Genomic DNA, 22,852 nt, shown 5'->3' with positions numbered 1-22,852 from the left:
TCCCTTGTCAGTAAAAAATGGTTCCACTGGACTTGCGTGATCAGGAGCTGGACTTGCTTGTCACAGGCTATCGGAGATGCATAGATTGTGGGAGCAAAAAGGTTGAGCAATCCTAACTATGACGAACTTAAGGAACTGTTTCGATGTATATGTGACCAATAAAGCCAATCTAATGCAAGAGCCCACTGTTTCACCAAGCTTCTGCGTGATCTGTTTTCTCTCCCCGCAGTGTGGGGCAGCGGCAGCTACTGTGCCTGGCCCGGGCACTCCTGCGCAAGTCCAAGATCCTCATCCTGGACGAGGCGACAGCGGCGGTGGACCTGGAGACGGACGAACTCATCCAGAGCACCATCCGCAGCCAGTTCGCCGACTGCACCATGCTCATCATCGCCCACCGCCTCTTCACCATCATGGACTGCACCCGGTAAGGGCCGGTTGACCTCGGTGCAGCAAGATCCCATGACTTACGAAGGCCAATGTGCCAAAAGCTTTCTTTACGACCCTATCTGTGACACCACGTTCAGTAAGTTAAGGACCCGTATTCCCAGATTCCTTTGTTCCACCACACTCAGTGCCCCAGCATTCACTGTGTAAGACCTACCCGGGCCGGTCCTGCTGAAGTGAAACGCCTCACACTTAAATTCCATCTGCCATTTTTCAGATGCTTTAAATCCCGCTGCAAGCTTTAATCGTCTTCCTCGCTGTCCATTACACCCCCAATCCTGGAGTCATTCACACATTTGCTGATCCAGTTAACCACATCGCTGATATCGACGATGAACAGATTCCGCACTGATCCCTGCGGCACTCCACTGGTCACAGGCCTCCGGTCAGAGGGGTAACCATCTACTACCACTCTTTGGCTTCTCCTGCAAAGCCAATGACTAATCCAATTCACCACCTCCTCTTGAATGCCAAGCAACTGCACCTTCTTGACCAACCTCCCATGTGGGACCTTGTCAATGCCTTTCTTGAAGTCCACAGACTATCCACTCTCTTGCCTTCATCAACTGTCCTGGTAACTTCCTTGAAAAACTCTCTAAGATTGGTTAACATGACCTACCATGCATAAAGCTATGCTGACTATCCCTAATCAATCCCCGTCTATCCAAAGTCATACATCTGCTTCCTTAGAGTACCCTCCAATATCCTTCCCACTACTGATGTCATTTGGCCCATAATTTCCTGGTTTATTCTTGGAGCCTTTCTTAAACACTGGAACAATATTAGCCAACCTCCAATCTTCCGGTACCTCCCCTGTCACTAAGGATAATTTAAACACCTCTGCTAGGGCCCCTGCAATTTCTGCACTTGACCCAAACAGGGTCTGCGGGAACACATTCCTGGGAATCTGTCTACCCTGATTTGCCTCAAGACAGCAAACACCTCCTCCTCCTCTGTTATCTGTACAAGGTCCATAACCTCACTTTGAGGCTGCTTTGCCTCACTTGTCCACCTCCTGAGTAAACAGATGCCAAAAAATCCATTTACGCTCTCCCCCACCTCTTTTGGCTCTACATATAGATCATTCTGATCTTCCAGAGGACCATATTTTGTCCCTTGCAATCCTTTTGCTCTAAACATATCTGTAGAAGCCCTTAGGATTCTCCTTCACGTCGATTGCTAGAGCAACCCCATGCCTTCTCTCAGCCCTCCTGATTTCTTTAACTGTTTACTTGTATTTCTTATTCTTTGAAACTAACGGCCTTATGATCAGTAGATGTTCCCCTACTAAAACTTCCGTCACCTGCCCTGCCTCATTCCCTAAAAGAAAACCAAGTAAGGCACACTCTCTCACTGGAACTTGTATGTATGGATTAAGGAAACTTTCCTGAACACCTTTGACAAACTTTATCCCATCTGGTCCTTCTGCAGTATGGAAATCCAATCAATACATGGAAAGTCAAAAATCACCTCACTATAACAACCTTATATTTCTTGCAACAGTCTGCGATCTCTCTACAAACTTGTTCCATTTTCCTGCATTTGGCCCATATCTCTCTAAACATGTCCAATCCATGTCCCTGTCCAAGTGTGGGAAGCGTACCCTCCTCTACCTCGTGCTACCATTGGGGAGGAGCTACAGGAGCCTGAAGACAACAATCAACATTTTAGGAAGGCCTTCTTCCCCTCTAGTCCATGAACACTACCTCACAGTTCCTCTTCTGCACAATTTAAAATATTTTTATTGCACTGTAACTATATTTTCAGTCTCATATTATACTGCAGCACAAAACAACAAATTCCATGACGTACTCCTTGTCACTGATGATAAACCTGATTCTGATCACCCTTTCCCACAGATCACCTGTTAATCTTTCCCCTCTCACCTCTGTCTGTGGCTCTCGGGGGGACCAGCTCAGAAGGAAGCAGAGTCATTAATAACTGTTATCTTGTCTGGTAGGGTGATGGTTCTGGACACTGGAAAAATCCTGGAATTTGACACCCCTGCTGCGCTCCTCCAAAGCAAAGGATTCTTCTACCATATGGCGCTGGATGCTGGCGTAGCATTGGAAGGGGACACAGCTCTCTAAGAGTCTTTCTGAGCACAATAAGGGCTGGTGAACAACCGCTTGGAAGGAGGGCACAAGTGTCGACGATCTCCACCTCAGTGTCTCAGACTGCTCTCTCATGTAAAAGATCCTGACCTTCTGAACTGTAATGAGCTGCAGTTGGGATCTCACACCCAGCACCTCCTCAGACAGGGGAGGCGTGCCTAGGTCTCTGCGATGGGCACACAGCGGAATGTCAAGGTTACCTGGCATCGACTGGGATCTATCACACACATCGTGTGCCCATGGCTTTCACATCTCACCACCTCCCCCCAGTTCAATACTCGCATCCTCAGCTTCCCGTGGATTTAACCCACACACCATTGGCTGCCTGGATTCCTCTCTATTATACCATACTCCCTCTCCCCAGCACCACCCTCGCTACAATCCCCCACAATTACTCACCAATACTCTTTACATTCCCTCTATAATTCTCCTACCAAATTCCGTTGAGCAACTTCCCTTCTATGGCCCCTCTACCCCACCACTACTCTCCAATTCCTTCCGTAACTCTCCAGACCCCCTCCACAATCCCACCACTACTCTCCAATTCCTTCCGTAACTCTCCAGAGCCCCTCTACAACCCCACCACTCTCCAATTCCTTCTATAATTCTCCAATACTCTCCAGACCCCCTCTACAACCCCACCACTACTCTCCAATTCCTTCTGTAACTCCCCAACAATATCCTCCAGACCCCCTCTACAACCCCACCACTACTCTCCAATTCCTTCTGTAACTCCCCAACAATATCCTCCAGACCCCCTCTACAATCCCACCACTACTCTCCAATTCCTTCTGTAACTCCCCAACAATATCCTCCAGACCCCCTCTACAACCCCACCACTACTCTCCAACTCCTTCTCTAATTCCCCAATACTCTCCAGACCCCCTCTACAACCCCACCACTACTCTCCAATTCCTTCTGTAACTCCCCAACAATATCCTCCAGACCCCCTCTACAACCCCACCACTACTTTAGGCTTATAACTTTCCCCCCACCACTGGTTGACCAGACCATCTCCTTGCCACCTGCCTCTATGTTGACTTCCATTTGACAATGGCTCCCGTGAGGAACCCATTGATGTTTTGCCGTTAAAGGTGCTTTGAGTTACCGAGGGGCTCCGGGTAGTGTGGGCATTACATTACAGCAGCCTCAGCTGCAACGTAGGATTAAATGCTCCATCTGGAATTCCGGTTTGTCTATTCCCTCACCAACCTGTCTGTTTCTCTGCCTCTGCCGATGCTGGGGTGAATCTAAAAACAAATTAGAGGAATGGCGCCTCATTTTCCTCTCTGGACTGTCTACAATGAATTAACTCTCCAACTTGCAGTAACCTGCTCCTCCTCCTGTCTCTTTTCTCTTTCCTCTAATTGTTCCCACACCCATCACCCTGCTTCTTTCCCCTCTCCCACCCATTCCATCTGCCCAACATCACCCACACACCCTCCCACTGGGTCTAGTCCCCTCACCCTGTCCCCACCGCCCTCACTTGGCTCTACATTCCACCTAACACCTCCCAGCCTCTGTTTCTATCCCCACTCTCCCCTCCCCTATCTGCATATGAGCTGTGTATCTCCTCCCCAATGATAGCTGTGACAATAATAAACCAGTACCAATACCCATTCACACACAGCCGAAGACGTGCCAAGCATCCTGAAGAAGCAATGTACTGTATCCCACATAATGTCACAGTCCACGTCCATCAAATGGCCTTATAGCTCTGAATTATAGTTTATCAAGGTGCCTGAGCCATTCCACCTCCATAAGCAAGCTTGCTTCAGATTGAATTCTTTCACTGAAATTGCAATGAAAGGATTCTGGGCCTAGACCTCTCTCTCACTCTCTCCCCCTCACACACACGTACAAAGACTTTGGAGAAATAAAAATCTTTTTAATTCCCGAACAGACATTCCCTTCATTTGTTGGCTCCAGGTGTTGATTGTGTCCACTCTGTGAGATGGTGACATATTTACAGAATACAGATGTGCTCTGCTCACAGATACTCACAGTCGCATGTCTCTCACAAGGGTGCTCCTTGGAGTTAGGGGGTGTAAAGTCAAAAGAGTCCTTTCCTTTTCCCAGCACAGTTTTCTTAGCACCAAGTCTGTCCTCCACAGGTGGGATATCGCAGAACCACATTCCCAGCTGACCCAGACAGGTTTGGTGATTCTGTCCGGTTGCCTAGGTGAGGCCGGGTCAGGAGGATGGACCATCACAACCCCACAGTTGCTGTGGTCAAGGCTTAATGGAGACTGGGTTTGTGATAGACCCAAGTCGCTCACTTACCCAACAGCCAAGAATAAGATTCTCCAGCAGTACATTACATTTGTAGCACAGGCTGACAACGTGGTTAGGAAGCACACAGAGTAACCTCGGAGAAAGGATCTTCAAGCCATTGTTATAAAGAGCCCACATTGATCACAGGGTAGCTGTGGAAGCCCGTGTTAGTGGGAGGAAGAGCTGATGTCCAATCGCTGGGGCTCTCCGCTTAGAAGATTCACGCATGTTAGGCAGACACTTGGCTTTGCGTTTCGCCTGGACCCCGTTTCCCAGCATCCCACTGACCAGTACCCATTCTTGAGTGGTTTCCCCCAGCTGTTGATACCAGGAGCAGCTTCAGTTCTATTGCATTTGGTTTTGAAAAACTCCTTCTCTCCCCGCCTTCCCCCCGTGAGCGAAGCAGGATGAGAGGTGTATGAGACAAGAGGTGTGGTCAAACGGACACCCAGAGACACGTTCCCAGGGCGGAAATGAGAGGGTATGATTTTAAAGTGATCGGATAGTCGGGGGGGAGGAACATCAGAGGTAGGTTTCTTAACACACTGAGCGGCAGGTGTGTGGAACACTCTGACGGGGCAATGGTACCGTCAGATACATTAGGGACATTTACGAGACTCTTAGACAGGCACATGGATGAAAGGAAAATGGAGGGTGGGAAGGAAGGGTTAGGTTGATCTTACAGTAGGTTAAAAGGTTGGCACAACATCGTGGGCCGAAGAGCCTGTACTGTGCTGTAATCACCTCCTTTGGTTTTCTTCAGTCACAGTCTGGAGTAAAACTTCTTTGCCCACAGTTCTCAAGATGGACAGCTGACCTAACATGCCCAGGGCAGGGGAAACAGGAGATGGCAGATGCTGGAATCTAGAGCAACACATTAGGTGCTAGAGGAATTCAGTGGGTCGAGCGGCATCTATGGAGGGAAATGGGACAGTTGTTGACTCTTTGTCTGGACTGTAAATTTCCTTCCACACATGCTGTGTGACCCCTCCGAGTTCCTCCAGCACCTTGGGTGGTTCCCAGATTCCAGCAGCTGCAGTCTCCTGTCCACACTTTGCTGTTCAAGGTTTGCCCACGTTGAAGAGGTTTTCCTCGGCTCTTCAATGAGGGTCCGGTAAGATCCTCTCCCAAGCTCTCTATCTGCGATCTCTGCTGCTTGGTCCAAACCGCCAACTGTCCCTTACCCACTTCAGACGCTGCCTGACCCGCTGAGTTATTCCAGCATCTTGAGAGTTGTGACCAGGCTTCTACTTCAACTTGACACAGCTAAAATACTCAAACCGAGTAACTTATAAAACTCTGCCATATGTCGTGTAAAACACCTTTGAACATTCAATGATACATCAAGCTTAAATGCTGCATTTATACAATACGGTACTGTTGGCTTTGTAAACATGCCTTGGCCCCAGCACCCAGGGATCCTGACATCCCATCAATTGTGTGTGATCACAGCAGCCGTTCGGGGCCCCAGCACTGTCACCAACACACAACGGGATAATCCCGCTCCTAACCTCAGACTGATTGTCATGGAAACCAGGGGCCGAGGGAAAAGGCCAGATCAGCAAACTGTTTAAAGTTCTTTAGACATGGGACTGTGTTCATCGCTGGATGTTTTTGTTCGACAAGGATGCGTCTCAGCAGGTTTGGCCGAGATCAGCTCCAGCATTTGTCCCAAGTTAAGTCCAATCCCTTTCTGAAAGAAATGAGATGTCTGGTTCCACCAGGAGGCCCTGGTCTCCTCTTCTGTCCAGTTATGTAAAGCATGAGATGACACCTGCAGTTAGTTCCATTCCCAACTCTCCCCTCACGTGTATTCCGTTTTCCGGATATAGTTAGCGGGAACATAGCCCTGCCTGCCGTTGGCTTCCGCCAGCCACCATTCCCGGTTCCCGTTCATGTCGTGGAAGCGGAGGATTCGCAGCCGCTGGTTGTTGGCGATGGAGAGCTCGTTTGCGCAGCGGGCCCTGAAGTCGTACACTGCGTAGTAAACCTGGGCGGAGAGAGAAGAGCCGTCAGGTGGACCTGGGGAGGCAGAGTCATACAGCAGGAGAAAAAGACCCTTCAGCCCATCTGGTCCATTCTAACCAAGTACGGAGAGGGAGGTACAAGAACCTGCAGTAACACATAAATTATGCTAGTGGGACTCAGGTCAGGCAGCATTGGTGGAGGGAAATGGAAAGTCAACATTCAAGGTTGAGACCCTTTCTCAGGACCTTGGTCTCGAAAGGTCAATTGTCCATTTCCCTCCAACGATGCTGCCTAAGCTACTGAGATCCTCCAGCATTTTGTGTTGCCTGTGGAAGCTAGTCTTGCTTGCCTGCATTCAGTTCATATCCCTCTAAACCTTTCTAACACGAGAGGGCATAGGTTTAAGGAGTGGTGGGGGGTGAGTTTAAAGGAGATTTACACAACAAGATTTTTTACACTGAGTGTTCGTTGCTGGAACACACCGCCGGGGCAGGTGTTAGAAACGGATAAGGCAGCAACGTTTAAGAGGCATTTAGACAATTACATGAACAGAGGGACATAGATCATACGTAGGCACACATGCAGTTTAAATTGTCATCACGGGCCATCACAAACACAGTGGGCTGAAGGGCCGGTTCCTACACTGTATTGCTCTACGTTCTAGATTTATGCATTCAGGAGCATTAGTTCTCCCTGCAACTTTCTGAGGGATATGAGAGTGATCCTGGGAGTAAAAGGGTTAACATGTGAGGAGTATTTGATGCTTGAGAACTTGTTGGACTTTAGGAAGAATGAAGTGGTGGTGCGGGTGGGGGGGGAGGATCTCATTGAAACCAACCGATTATTGAAAGGCCTGGATACAGTGTACTCGGAGAGGATGTTCCTAGTACAGGTCCCCCCCCCCCCCCCCACCTTTACAAAGGTAGAGTGCTCCTATGAAACCTTTCTTAAGCTGAAATGGTGTAAAGCAAAGAACCATTAACTTATATGGGAAAAATTTTCATAAAAGCGAAAATCCTCTTTGTAATGCGAAAACAGGTTACTAATGTAGGTCTTTTGTAAATGCGAAGTGATGTAAGGCGAACATTCATAAAGGGGAGACACCTGTAACTGAGAGAGTCTAGGACCAGAGGGCACAGCCTCAGAGTACAAGACATCCCTTTAGAACAGAGACGAGGAATTTCTTTAGGCAGAGCCTGGTGAATCTGTGGAATTCCCTTGGTATAATTAAGATGGAGGTTGATAGGTTCTTGATTAGTAAGGACATCAAACGTACTGGGGAGAAGTCAGGAAAATAGGATTGAGAATGAAAATAAATCAGTCATGATTGAATGTAGAGCAGGCTTGATGGGCTGAATGGCCTAATTTGGCTCCTAAGACTTATGGCCTGACACTGCAGGGGTGATGTGCCAGAAATAATTTTAATTCATTTAATTTCAACCAAATTTTTTTTTCCTCTGCTAATAGGTGAAAAAAATTTGTACAAAAATCAGTTCTTAAAATTCACATCCCAAAAATGGTGGGTGTCCAGAATGGGTTGCTTGGGGTGGTGGAGAAAGCAGCTACAATAATGGCACTTAAGAAGCAGTCAGACTGTCACAGGAATAGGCAGGTAATGTAAGGATATGGACCATGGGCAGACACAGACATTTCATTTGGCATTGTGCTCAGTACAGACACTATGGGCTGAAGGGCCTGTTCCTGTGTTGTACTGATCTACGTTCTGTGTTTTATTTGAGCAGGCTGGGATCTGTACTCACACACAGTGTAAAGGCTGTAGTTTTATTCCTCTATAGCAAGGGAGTTCCCAAACTTTTTTTTAATGCCAAGGACACCATTAACCATAGGGTCCCTGCTCTACACATTAGTGACTAGATAGTGTGGGACTTAGAACTATAGAACCATAGAACATTACAGCACAGAAACAGGCCTTTTGGCCCTTCTTGGCTGTGCCGGACCATTTTTCTGCCTAGTCCCACTGACCTGCACCTGGACCATATCCCTCCATACACCTCTCATCCATGTACCTATCCAAGCTTTTTTTAAGTGTTAAAAGTGAGCCCGCATTTACCACTTCATCTGGCAGCTCATTCCACACTCCCACCACTCTCTGCGTGAAGAAGCCCCCCCCCCCCCCAATGTTCCCTTTAAACTTCTCCCCTTTCACCCTTAACCAATGTCCTTTGGTTTTTTTCTCCCCTGGCCTCAGTGGAAAAAGCCTGCATTGATCATCGGAAATTGGTTTATTATTGTCACGTGTACCACAGTACAGTGAAAAGCTAAGGTTTACATTCCATCCAAACAGATCGTTTTAGTACATTGAGATCAAAGAATGGGAAAACAACAGAACGCAGAATAGTGTTACAGCTGCAGATAAAGCTGCAGATAAAGTGCACGACGAGGCAAACTGAGCGGTCAAGAGGGAAATTCAGAACTAAGGGGGCAAAGGTTTAAGGAGAGAGATTTAATCGGAACCCGAGGGGCACCCAGAGGATGGTCAGTACATGGAATGAGTTGCCAGAGGTGTTTGAGGTAGGTACGATACCATCACTTGGTGGGGAGGGAGATGGGCCAAACGCAGGAAATTGGAACTAGCTGGGTGGCCACCTTGGCCAGAATGGCCTGTATCTACCAGAATCAGGTTTAATATCAGCAGCATCCGTTGTGAAATACGATGTTTTGTGGCAGCAGTATGCTGCAATACAATATTTAAAAACTATCAACTACAATAAGATACAAAATTAAATAAGTAGTGCAAAAAGCAGCAAAGAAAAAGATTTTTAAAAATATGAGATAGTGTACATGGGTTCAATGTCCATTCAGAAATCTGATGGCTGAGGGGAAGAAGCTGTTCCTGAAATGTTGAGTGTGTGTCTTCAGGCTTCTGTACCTCCTCCTCGAAGGTAGCAATGAAAAGAGTTTATTGGATGGGGAGGGGGAGCGGAGAATGGGTCATGGGGGAGACATGGAGAAATTGGGGGTGTTGACGTGGGGTGTACCGACAGCCTACCAGCACGTACCTGCTGCCCGGGGTCAAAGTTGTTGCTCTCCAGGTAGCCCTCCTGAGACGACGTCCGGCGCAGGACCTTCTGGCATTCCCAGTTTTTCCGCGGCAGCGAGTATTCCATCTGGCTGGAGCGTTTTGGCTGTCCCGCGGAGCGGGAATCCCCGTGCCGGCCAGAGCCCAGGGTCTCAGAGGCACTGGAGCGGACGGCTGGGGCCGGAACCCGAGGCGCAGGCTGGGCGCGGGCCGGGGAGGCGGCGCGGCGAGGGGTCTCCGCGGGGGCCGGCGCCTGCGGCGGGAGCGAGGAGGAGAGGATGGTGCTGCCGGAGTGATTGACTGACAGTGCCGAGGCGCTGTTTTGCCGGGAAATCACTGGTGAGGAGTCGCTGTAGCCGGACTCATTGGAGGACTGGCTTCCCATTGAGACATCCGAGTGGCTGCGACGTGAGTTGTAGGGCTTCAGGAAGGAACTGTACACAAAGCCCTTCATCACTGCAGGGGAGGAAGGAACACTCGTCACACACATAGTACTCACAAACAACAGAGATTCTGCAGGTACTGGAAACCCAGAGCAACACACACACACGCTGGGGAACTAAGCACACCATGCAGCGTCTGTGCAGACACTGATACAGTTTGGCGCCAGCAGCATCGCAGGAGTTGCCAGGCGGTGTCGGAGTCAACATCGGACTGCCTTAGGGACTCCAGCTCCAGATTGTTCCTCAGGGTTTACTCCCGAAACCCTCCCCACCCCCATGAGTGGGTATAGCCACAAGGCAGTGGAGGTTTGAGATCAGAGTTTTCCTTCTCTTAGAGGAGCTGCCAACCACAGCTGATGAGCCCCATCTGAAACATCTGTAGACGGAACTAAACACGTTTAGTTTTTAGAAACGTTTAGACGTTTCAGGCCCAGACTCTTCAGCACCACCTTGTTATTCTGCCCCCTTCTTTCACAGTACTAATGAAGGGTCTTGGCCTGAAATGTCGACCATCTAGACTCTTCCATAGATATCGCCTGCCAAAAGAAACAGGAGCGGAATTAGGCCATTTAGCCCATCATCTGACCCACTCGATGTCTGATCTATTATCCTTCTCAACCCCATTCTCCTGCCTTCCTCACGTAACCTTTAACGCCCTTACTAATCAAGAACTTATCAACCTTCGCTTTAAATATTATTGACATGGCCTCCACAACAATCAGCAGCAATGAATTCCACAGGCTCACCAATCTGTGGCTGAAGAAATTCCTGCTCATCTCTGATCGACGGGGCGGCCTTTTATCTGAGCGTGCTTCGGGCAGCGACATGGCATTGCCGCAACTTACAAACCCTAACTTGTACATTTTTGGAATGTGGGAGGAAACCCATGCGGTCACAGGAAGAACGTACAAACTCCTCACAGGAGGAATTGAACTCCGATCACACTGCTGCACTAGCCGCTGCTACGCTATAGACTTATGCTCAGATTTGACAACCGTGAGACAGGACCTGCGCGGCGTGTCACTGACAAACAAGCAGCAATCAGGGATGTCTGGGACAAGTGTGGTGGGACGGCCGCCTCTCACGTACAACCCTGGTCCTGAGGTCACAGTGGATGAAAGACTGGATCCATTCAGAGGTAATAAACAGTGAGCCTCTTACCTCCGTTGTCCACCAGCCAGCGGTTCTGGCTGCCCATGGGATCTTGCTGCTTAATGACTCCAACCAGGTCTCCTTCCAGGAGGGAGACATCCAGTTCCTGGGCAGCGTTGAAGTTCCTCTCGGCTTGGAACAGCTTGTCCGGCTCATACTTGGCCAGCAGGCTTGCCCGCCGTTCCTCGGTCTGACAGATGGCCATCGGCTGGAGAGAGAGAGAGAGAGAGAGAGGAGTCTCAGAGCCGGGCGTTCAAACACAAAACCGGGAATAGGAGTGAAGGGAGGCCATTCGGCCCCACAAGTACATTCTACCTTCAAACAGATTATCACTCGATCTCAGTTCAGGTTTAGATTTATCATGTACATATAGTGAAATACGTCATTTTTTATGTTGCAAAGAACACAACCTAAGGATGATCTGGGGGCAGACTGCAAGACTACTGAACTTTCTGCCACCACCCAGGTCTCATCACTTATTGAGCACCAGCAGTGTTATAAATGCATGCAAGGGATGTCATAAATGCATCTTATGTTAGATATCAATCTTCTGGAATACATTTTTTATTTGTTGATTTATCAGTGGCAATATTACTTAGTGTTGTGCGAGTTAGATGAACAGTGCTGTGCAATTTGGTCTGGAGGAACATTGGCTGTGAATGAGAGATAAACTTTAACTTGAACAAGAGTTGCCACACATTCTGGAGCCACCACAGCAAGACCACGATGTTTGGCAGAACACAAGTAACAACCTCCGACTCACCATTGCTGATGTTTGCCACCTGGAAGACTGCCGCTCTGCGGTCTTCCGCTCGAATGGCTTTCGGGAGGAAGGGAGCGTGTCTGGGAAGAAGCTGAAGGCTTGCAGTAGCTGCATGGCCTTCGTGTGCTGCTCCTGGAATGAGGCGACGATGGTCGTGTCCTGACTCACCACCGAGACCAGCTGCAGAACAAAGCCCTGTGTCAGTCTCCCTGCGCACGGCATCAGACACATTTGTAATCCAAGCTGATGCAGTTCAGCTCACAATCACATCAACAGACATCGCTACCGAGAGTGTGGATCGAGCTGCCAGTGGAAGGGGTAACTGCAACATGTTTGGATAACGTACATGGATGAGAGGGGTATGGTCAGGGTGCAGGTGGATGGACTAAGCAGAGTAGCAGTTTGGCATGGCCTGTTTCTGTGCTGTAGTGCTCTGTGACTCGAAAGATTTCACAGCTGAGGAAACAGTTCACTCTACACTGTCCCATCATACAATCCCAGGACAGGGACAGCACGGGTTAGATATAGAGTGAAGCTCCCTCTACACTGTCTCATCACACACTCCCAGGACAGGGACAGCACGGGTTAGATACAGAGTGAAGCTCCCTCTACACTGTCCCATCACACACTCCCAGGACAGGGACAGCACGGGTTAGATACAGAGTGAAGCTCCCTCTACACTGTCCCATCACACACTCCCAGGACAGGGACAGCACGGGTTAGATACAGAGTGAAGCTCCCTCTACACTGTCCCATCACACACTCCCAGGGCAGGGACAGCACGGGTTAGATCCAGAGTGAAGCTCCCTCTACACTGTCCCATCACACACTCCCAGGACAGGGACAGCACGGGTTAGATCCAGAGTGAAGCTCCCTCTACACTGTCCCATCACACACTCCCAGGACAGGGACAGCACGGGTTAGATACAGAGTGAAGCTCCCTCTACACTGTCCCATCACACACTCCCAGGACAGGGACAGCACGGGTTAGATCCAGAGTGAAGCTCCCTCTACACTGTCCCATCACACACTCCCATGACAGGGGCAGCACGGGTTAGATCCAGAGTGAAGCTCCCTCTACACTGTCCCATCACACACTCCCATGACAGGGGCAGCACGGGTTAGATCCAGAGTGAAGCTCCCTCTACACTGTCCCATCACACACTCTCAGGACAGGGGCAGCACGGGTTAGATACAGAGTTAAGCTCCCTCTACACTGTCCCATCACACACTCCCAGGACAGGGACAGCACGGGTTAGATACAGAGTGAATCTCCCTCTACACTGTCCCATCACACACTCCCAGGACAGGGACAGCACGGGTTAGATACAGAGTGAAGCTCCCTCTACACTGTCCCATCACACACTCCCAGGACAGGGACAGCACGGGTTAGATACAGAGTGAAGCGCCCTCTACACTGTCCCATCACACACTCCCAGGACAGGGACAGCACGGGTTAGATCCAGAGTGAAGCTCCCTCTACACTGTCCCATCACACACTCCCAGGACAGGGACAGCATAGGTTAGATACAGAGTGAAGCTCCCACCTGAATGATGTGCTGAGCTGTGTCCGTAACTCTACAATTTCCCGTGGCCATGGGTGGACCGGTTGCCAAGCCGTAATGCAGCTGGACAGGATGCTTTCTGTGGGGCATCTGGAAAATCTAGTGAGGGTCACTATTGTGTCATCCTCCTGAGGAAGTGGAGGCTTCTTGGACAGTGCTCGTGTGGCTGGAGCAGGACCAGGTGTTGGCAATAGGTACAATCTCTCCAGCCTCTCACTCTCAGCACCATGGACACAGACAGGGACGGATATTCAGCACTGCTTCCCGAAGTCAGCGACCAGCTCCTTCCTTTTACTGACAGGGGAACCGCAGTGGGGAGATCACCACCCTTACTGTGGGACGAGGACATCCTGAGATAACTGCAGCCCAGGATGAGCTGCCAGGCCCAACAATACGTGGGGGGCAGAGTGGAGTGGCATGGTTCAGGGCAGTAGCCATGCTCCCACTGCCCAGGTACCCACCTGCCTCAGCCAATAAGTAGGCACACTCCATAGAAGTACCGCCGATGTGCAAAAAAAATCTGCAAGTTTAGTCACAAACACGAGATTCTGCAGATGCCGGAAATCCAGAGTAACACACACACACAAAATCCTGGAGGAACTCAGCAGGTCAGGTAGCGACTATGGAAATGAATAAACAGTCAACGTTTCGGATCAACAGGACTGGAATGGAAGGGTGAAGGAACCAGAACAAAAAGTCGAGTGGAGGGGAAGTAGTACAAGCTGGAAGGTGAAAGGCGGAGCCAAGTGGGTGAGAGAGGGAGGATGAATTAATAGACTGGGAGGTGGGAAAGGTCAAGGGCCGGACAATAAGGAACAGCCAGGAGACGAGAGTCGACAACGGGAGAATGGAAAGGAGGAGGGGCACAAGAGGGAGGTGATGGGCAGTTGAGAAGAGATAAGATTGGTGCCAAAGTGGGGAAATAAAGAAGTGGAAAGGGGGAGGGGAAAAATCAAAGGTTGGAGAAGTCAATGTTGATGTCGTTAAGTCAGAGGCTAACTAGAGAGTGTTGCTCCTGCAACCCGGGAGTGGCCTCAATGGGGCAAAAGAGGAGACCTTGGATCCACATATGAGAATGGAAATTGGCATTGAAATGGTTGGCCACCGGGAAATCCTTGTTTACACTTTGACCTTCTTCGGAAAGAGGCCAACAATTCATTCGGAGAAGGAGAGAGAAACCCCAGCATGCCCGTGGCCACAGGAATGTTAACACCACCAGCTGGTTTTTGTGGAATGAAGTCGATGTCTTAATGACAAAATGTCTTAGGTGCTCTTGGCACAGGGATAAAAATAGAAGAACTGAAACTTTCTGCCATATGCTCAGATAAATGACACAAGATGAGAGAGAGATTGTTTAAAGGGGAAAGGTTATGAGAAGAAGGCAGGAGAATGCATTTGAGGGGGATAATAAGTCAGCCATGATGGAGCAGGCTCGAATGGTCAAATGGCCCAACTCTGCTCCTATGTCTTATGGCCTAAGTTGTTTTATTTTAAATCACAGAATGTGATGGGTGCCTGCAGGGGGGGTGGTGGAAGCAGATGTGACAGTGCTGATTACAAAGCTCATAAATGGACATGTGAATGTGCAGATAACGGTGGGATATGGGTTATGTGCAGGCAGTAGAAATTGATATGAATTAGGTTTATTATCACCGACATAAGAAATGAAATTTGTTTTCCCAACATATCGATGCAATTACAAAGAAGGCACAACAGCGGCTATATCATGGAGAGCATTCCAACTGGCTGCATCACGTCTGGTATGGTGGGGTGGGGGGGGCGGTGGAACTGCACAGGATCGAAATAAGCTGCAGAGAGTTGTAAACTTGTTCAGCTCCATCATGGGCACCAGCCACTGCAGCATCCAGGACATCGTTAAGGACTGGTGCCTCAAAAAGGCAGCATCCATCATTAAGGGCCCCGCCACCCAGGTCATGCCTTGTTCTCATTGCTACCATCAGAAAGGAGGTACAGAAGCCTGAAGGCACGCAGTCAATGATTCAGGAACAGCTTCTTCCCCTCTGCCATCTGATTTCTGAATGGACATTGAACCCATGAACACTAGATCATGTATATACACACACACACACTGTAATTCAGTTTCTTTCTCTCCATTTATCACATATTACAATGTACTGCTGCCGCAAAGACAACTAATTTCACAACAGATGTTGGCGGTGGTGAACCTCATCCTGATTCTGAAAACTGTTGCATCATGGTAGCAGTACAGTGCACAATAATTACGAGTTACAACAAAAAGAACTAACAAGTACAAAAGGGGAATAACGAGGTGGTGTTCTTGGGCTCATGGACAGCTCAGAAATCTAATGGCGGGGGGGATAAAGCTGTTCCCAAAACACTGAGTGTGAGTTTTCAGGTGCATGGCATCTCCCCCCATGATGGTAGCAATGAGAAGAGGGCATGTCCCAAGCGGCGAGGGGCCTTAGTGAAGGATGCCACCTTTCTGAGGTACTGCCTCTTGAAGATACTCGCAGTGGTGTGGTGGGTAGTGCCTGTGATGGAGCTGGCCGAATTTACAACCCTCTGTTGTTTTTTCCTATCCGGTGTATTGGTCCCTCCGTACCAGATGACGTTGCAACCAATCAGTATGTTCTCCATGGTACCCATAAGGAAGTTTGATTGACTGTTTAGTGACGTACAAAACTCCACAAAATTTCTACAGCTATATCATGGAGAGCATTCTAACTGGTTGAATTAAGTTTAATTTGGCACTATGTTCAGCACGGACATTGTAGGCCGAGCTAAACGAAGGAGAACCAAGTACTTTTGAAGTAATAAGTACTATATATTTTTTAATTCTAGGTTGAAATACCTCGAGAAAGAAGTGAACCGGGCACATCTCCTCGGCTTACCTGCATCAGAGGGAGAAGCTCCTTCAGTGTCATTCCCACCAAGTCCCGGTGAGCCTCAGCGAAGCCTCGCATGCAATTGATGAAGAGCTCCTCGGCACTCTTGTGGAACCTGGGCATGTCGTCCAGCAGCTGGGCGTTCAGGGCCTCGTAGTTGTTCTTGGCCGCCTGCAGCTCCTCCAGAGTTCTCTTGTCCTTCAGCTTCTCGGCCCGCTCCTTACAGTTGTGGTAGTCCAGCAGCTTGTCGAAGCGCTTGATCATCAGCTTGTGGGGTCCCGCGCACATCCCCAGCAGCTGGGTCAACGGGCCGATCACCAGTCTCTCAGTCCGCTCTTTCTGTTCGAGAACGCAAGGGGAGCAGTGGGCAATTCAGTGCCTCAAGCCAGTTCTGCAACAACGGATACTGAGGTCCCATGCCACCAAGTTCAAGTACAGCCACTTCCCTTCAACCATTCAGTTCTTGAACCCCAATCACTACCCAAGTATAGCAACACTGAACTATTTTGACCATCCTGCACAAAAATGGACTGTTTTCTATTTGCGTTCTTTCAAGTAAAGGTTGTAAATAATCTTAAACATCCATTTATGGTGATGGAAGTAAGTTTAGCGATGTCAGTGGTAGCTTTTTTTATACAGAGAGTAGTTCAAAGGTTTAAATTTAATTTAATTATCAAAGCACATATACAGTGCCTATAAAAAGTATTCACCCCCCCCCTTGGAATTTCTCATGTTTTATTGTTTTACTACATTGAAACATAGTGGATTTAATTTGGCTTTTTTTTAAAAACACTGATCAACAGAAAAAAAACTCATGTCAAAGTGAAAAGATTTCTCTGCAAAGTGATCTAAATTAATTACAAATATAAAACACAAAATTATTGATTGAATAGGTATTCACACCCCCTCCCCTTTAATATTACACACCAAAACACCACCAGTGTCACCAGCAAACACGAGGAAATCTGCAGATGCTGGAAATTCAAGCAACACACACAAAATGCTGGTGGAACACAGCAGGCCAGGCAGCATCTATAAGGAGAAGCACTGTCGATGTTTCGAGCCGAGACCCGAAGGGTCCTGACGAAGGGTCTCGGCCCGAAACATCGACAGTGCTTCTCCCTACAGATGCTGCCTGGCCTGCTGTGTTCCACCAGCATTTTGTGCATGTTACCAGTGTCACCATTTGGTTTTGGAAGTCATGTAATTAGTTAAATGGAGATCTGTTTTTGGAGACCTCTGTGCAGCCGGTGTTTCAATTGATAGTACGTAGTAAAAATACACCTGTATCTGGGAGGTCCAACTGCTGGTGAGTCAGTATCCTGGCAAAAGCTACACCATGAAGACAAACGAACACTCCAAGCAACTCCACAAAAAGGTTATTGCAAAGCACAAGTCAGGAGATGGATACAAGAAAATTTCCAAGTCAGTGAATATCCCTTGGAGTACAGCTAAGTCAATCACCAAGAAATGGAAAGAATATGGCACAGATGTAAATCTGCCCAGAGCAGACTGTCCTCAAAAACTGAGTGACCATACAAGAAGGGGTCTAGTGAGGGAGGCCACCAAGAGACCTATGACAAACTCTGGAGGAGCTACAAGTTTCAGTGGCTGAGATGGGAGAGACTGCGCGTACAACTGTTGCCCGGGTGTTTCACCAGTCACAGCTTTACGGGAGAGTGGCAAAGAGAAAGCCACTGTTGGAAAAAACTCACATGAAATCTCAGCTAGAGTTTGCCAGGAGGCATGCGGGAGACTCTGAAGTCAGCTGGAAGAACGTTCTATGGTCTGATAAAACCAAAACTGAGTTTTTTGGCCATCGGACTAAATGCTATGTTTGGCATAAGCCAAACATCACATCATCAAAAACACATCATCCCTACCATCCCATGGATCATGCTGTGGGGATGCTTAACTGCAGCAGGCCCTGGAAGGCTTGTGAAGGTAGAGGGTAAAATGAATGCAGCAAAATACAGGAAAATCCAAAATACAGTGAAATCCTGGAGGAAAACCTGATGTGGTCCGCAAGACAACTACGACTTGGGAGAAGATTTATTTTCCAGCAAGACTATGACCTCAAGCACGAAGCCAAAGCTACACAGGAATGGCTTAAAAACAAAGTTAATGTCCTGGAACCGCCAAGTCAGAGTCCAGACCTCAATCCATTGAGAATTTGCGGCTGGACTTAAAAAGGGATGTTCACTCACAATCTGCATGCAATCTGACAGAGCTTGAACAGTTTCGTAAAGAAGAATGGGGAAAAATTGCAGTGTCCAGATGTGCAAAGCTGATAGAGACCTATCCACACAGACTCAAGGCTGTAATTGCAGCCAAAGGTGCATCTAATAAATACTGACTTGAAGGGGGTGAATACTTGTGCAATAAATTATATTTGTAATTAATTCAGATCACTTTGTAGAGATACGTTTCCACTTTGGTATGAAAGAGTCTTTTTCTATTGATCAGTGTCAAAAAGGCCAAATTAAATCCACCGTGATTTGATGCTGTGAAACAATAAAACATGAAAACTTCCAAGGGGGTTGAATACTTTTTATAGGCACTGTATGTCGCCATATCCGCTGTCTGTAAGGGGTTTGTACTTTCTCCCCTCTGACCGCAAAGGTTTCCTCCGGGTGCTCTGGTTCCCTCCCACAGTCCAAAGATGTACCAGGTGGTAGGTTAATTTTCCATTGTAAACTGTCCCATGATTAGGGTAGGATTAAATTGGGGGATTGGTGGGTGGCATGGCTTGAAGGGCCGATTCCACGCTGTACCTCAATAAATAAATAGACCCACCATATGGTGTGCACTGCCGGGAGTGGTGGTAGAGGCTGATACATTCGGGACATTCAAGTGACTCTTAGATTGGGCATGTGGATAAATAAGAGGGTTGTAGTGTCTGGAGGAGGGAAGGGTTAGATAGGTTGTGGAGTATATAGGTCAGCATAACATTGTGGGCCGAAGGGCCTGTACTGCACTGTCCTATGTTCTAATTTATGTTTAATTCATGCTTTTTCTAGTGAACGTTGCTTATCTGATGCTCTGCGCCTGTGATACTGCTGCTGGTAGATTTTTCATTGCACCTGTGCATACTTGTGCTAGTGTAAATGACAATAAACTCCAGTTTGACTTTGACCTCAGCACTCCTCCTTCCCTATCCCATCCTCGAATCTATCCATCTCCGATCACAATGACTGAACCCCTGGACACAGAACTTCGAAGATTCCATGTCCTCTAAGTATGGGAATTTCCCTGTATTTCATTCCTAACTGAGCTCACCCCTTATTCCTAGTTGGTGACGATTGGCTCTTAGCCAAGGGAAACACCCTCATTATACTCACTCCCAAAGAATTTATGTTTCACTGAGGTCGCCTCCCATTCTTCTCCCTGCCAGAAAACAGCTCAAAAAATTCCCATCCTAGACTTCTACAACTTTGTCCATCCCAGTTTCAATCAGTCCACCACTGGTGTGTCCTACAAAACCCCTTCCCCATCAGCCCTTGTGTCACACAGATCCCTTCCCCAGTTAGTCCCACTGTGTCCCACAAACCCCTTCCCCATCAGCCCTTGTGTCACACAGAACCCTTCCCCAGTTAGTCCCAGTGTGTTCCACAAACCCCTTCCCCATCAGCCCATGTGCCACACAGAACCCTTCCGCAGTTAGTCCCAGTGTGTTCCACAAACCCCTTCCCCATCAGCCCACGTGCCACACAGAACCCTTCCCCAGTTAGTCCCAGTGTGTCCCACAAACCCCTTCCCCATTAGCCCATGTGCCACACAGAACCCTTCCGCAGTTAGTCCCAGTGTGTTCCACAAACCCCTTCCCCATCAGCCCATGTGCCACACAGATCCCTTCCCCAGTTAGTCCCAGTGTGTTCCACAAACCCCTTCCCCATCAGCCCATGTGTCACACAGAACCCTTCCCCAGTTAGTCCCAGTGTGTCCCACAAACCCCTTCCCCATTAGCCCATGTGCCACACAGAACCCTTCCGCAGTTATTCCCAGTGTGTCCCACAAACCCCTTCCCCATCAGCCCATGTGCCACACAGAACCCTTCCGCAGTTAGTCCCAGTGTGTTCCACAAACCCCTTCCCCATCAGCCCTTGTGTCACACAGAACCCTTCCCCAGTTAGTCCCAGTGTGTTCCACAAACCCCTTCCCCATCAGCCCATGTGCCACACAGATCCCTTCCCCAGTTAGTCCCAGTGTGTTCCACAAACCCCTTCCAACTATATTTACATGAATCCCTTCCCCAGCCAGTGTGTATCACAAACCCAATAAAAAATAACTTATCTTCTTCTTGTGACTCGGTTAATGAGCAAAATTGTGGTGTTAATCAGAAACTATCCCAGCCACTTACAAAGTCATTGAAGAGGCTGTCACTGATGAGACGATGAGCCCGCTGGTACTGGTCCAGGTTGGTGTGGTTCTTCTCCCCGTACATGTCCAGAATACTCATTGCAGCCAGAACCTTCACTGACGCCGAGTCCTGCGATGGGATGAACTGTCAGCCTCTACGAAGAACCCCATTCCAGTCACCTGGGCGAAGGGCCCAGTGACTGCTCCCAACACGCACCCCATGCTGCAGACTGATTTCCAGGCCCTCAGGCTCGCTGTGCTGGCCTCGAGCTCGAGCTGACTCCACAGTCTCAAAAGCCACGTGAAGTTAATGCTGTTTGACTATGGACGCATCACTGCTAAACCCCTCAACATCTTTTTCAATTTCCATCCATCCCTCTGATTTCTTCCCCATTCGGTCCTAGTCCATCTGTCAAAATCCTTCCACAGTCAGTTCACATCCATTCCATTAATTCCTTCCCGAGTCAGTTCCAGTCCGTCCCTTGAATTCCTTCCCCAGTCAGTCCTGGTCCATCCCTGGAACTCCTTCCCCAGTCAGTCCTGGTCCATCCCTGGAACTCCTTCCCCAGTCAGTCCTGGTCCATCCCTGGAACTCCTTCCCCAGTCAGTCCTGGTCCATCCCTTGAACTCCTTCCCCAGTCAGTCCTGGTCCATCCCTGGAACTCCTTCCCCAGTCAGTCCTGGTCCATCCCTTGAATTCCTTCCCCAGTCAGTCCTGGTCCATCCCTGGAACTCCTTCCCCAGTCAGTCCTGGTCCATCCCTGGAACTCCTTCCCCAGTCAGTCCTGGTCCATCCCTTGAATTCCTTCCCCAGTCCTGGTCCATCCCTGGAACTCCTTCCCCAGTCAGTCCTGGTCCATCCCTTGAATTCCTTCCCCAGTCAGTCCTGGTCCATCCCTTGAACTCCTTCCCCAGTCAGTCCTGGTCCATCCCTTGAATTCCTTCCCCAGTCAGTCCTGGTCCATCCCTGGAACTCCTTCCCCAGTCAGTCCTGGTCCATCCCTGGAACTCCTTCCCCAGTCAGTCCTGGTTCATCCCTGAAACTTCTTCCCCAGTCAGTCCTGGTCCATCCCTTGAACTCCTTCCCCAGTAAGTCCTGGTCCATCCTTTGAACTCCTTCCCCAGTCAGTCCTGATCCATCCCTTGAACTCCTTCCCCAGTCAGTCCTGGTCCATCCCTGGAACTTCTTCCTGAGTTGGTTCTGGTCCGTCCCTTGAATTCCTTCCCCAGTTGGTCCTGGTCTGTCCAACCAGCTAGAGATCCAGAGACCAGATGTGCTGGGCAGGTCACTGGGACCTAGTCTCTTTGAGATTGGGGCCCACCACTGACTCACCCGTAGCTGCTGCAGGTAAAGTGACAGGTCCCGGATGAAGTTCTTAATCAGCCGCTCTTGCTCCCGGAACCTCCGTTCTACCTCCTCAAACGCCTCATTTCTGATCTGAAAGAGGAAAGAGAGAGATTGTCGGCCTGAGGAGACTGGAACCTTTTCCAAACAGGGAGGGTACAAAATCTGTACAGAGCATTAGGTCAGCGATTGTGAGGATGCGAAACAGCTTCTTCCCCCAGGCCGTAAAACTACTGAATTCCCTGCCAGGTCTCATCGCTTTACTTTTTAATTCATGTCCTAAATGCACTTTAAGATAACTGTCAATCTTCTGGAATACATTTTATTATCTGTTAATTTATTTGTGGTAATATTACTTTATGTGTTGTGTGTGTGTTATGTGTACATTGGACCGGAGGAACGTTGTTTTGTTTGACAATATACATTATACACAGTTGAATGACAATAAAGTTGAACTTGATCTGTACTGTTCTATGTTCTAATTACTTGGAACTGGTGATGGGCCAAACAGCCTCACG

General features: G+C 48.8%; 2 protein-coding genes across 6 annotated transcripts in view; one reads left to right on the top strand and one right to left on the bottom strand.

The window, feature by feature from the left end:
• abcc2 (ATP-binding cassette, sub-family C (CFTR/MRP), member 2) overlaps positions 1-4,458 on the top strand; it is a 131,650-nt gene extending 127,192 nt beyond the window's left edge. The window contains exons 31-32 of the mRNA XM_073026959.1: positions 230-424; positions 2,405-4,458. Of these exons, the coding sequence (XP_072883060.1) occupies positions 230-424; positions 2,405-2,534 (325 nt within the window). The 3' untranslated portion in view covers positions 2,535-4,458. The remainder of the gene's footprint in view (positions 1-229; positions 425-2,404) is intronic.
• LOC140715166 (dynamin-binding protein-like) overlaps positions 4,426-22,852 on the bottom strand; it is a 63,328-nt gene continuing 44,901 nt past the window's right edge. For all 5 annotated transcript variants that reach the window (XM_073026964.1, XM_073026961.1, XM_073026962.1 and 2 more), the window contains 7 exons: positions 22,323-22,427; positions 20,991-21,119; positions 16,637-16,969; positions 12,199-12,378; positions 11,445-11,643; positions 9,821-10,296; positions 4,426-6,822 (listed from right to left, as the gene is read on the bottom strand). In XM_073026964.1, coding sequence (XP_072883065.1) covers positions 6,637-6,822; positions 9,821-10,296; positions 11,445-11,643; positions 12,199-12,378; positions 16,637-16,969; positions 20,991-21,119; positions 22,323-22,427 — 1,608 coding nt within the window. In that variant the 3' untranslated portion in view covers positions 4,426-6,636. The remainder of the gene's footprint in view (positions 6,823-9,820; positions 10,297-11,444; positions 11,644-12,198; positions 12,379-16,636; positions 16,970-20,990; positions 21,120-22,322; positions 22,428-22,852) is intronic.

This window comes from Hemitrygon akajei, chromosome 23 (genome assembly GCF_048418815.1).
Source record: "Hemitrygon akajei chromosome 23, sHemAka1.3, whole genome shotgun sequence".
Taxonomy (NCBI): domain Eukaryota; kingdom Metazoa; phylum Chordata; class Chondrichthyes; order Myliobatiformes; family Dasyatidae; genus Hemitrygon; species Hemitrygon akajei.
This window is presented reverse-complemented; position numbering and strand designations above follow the sequence as displayed.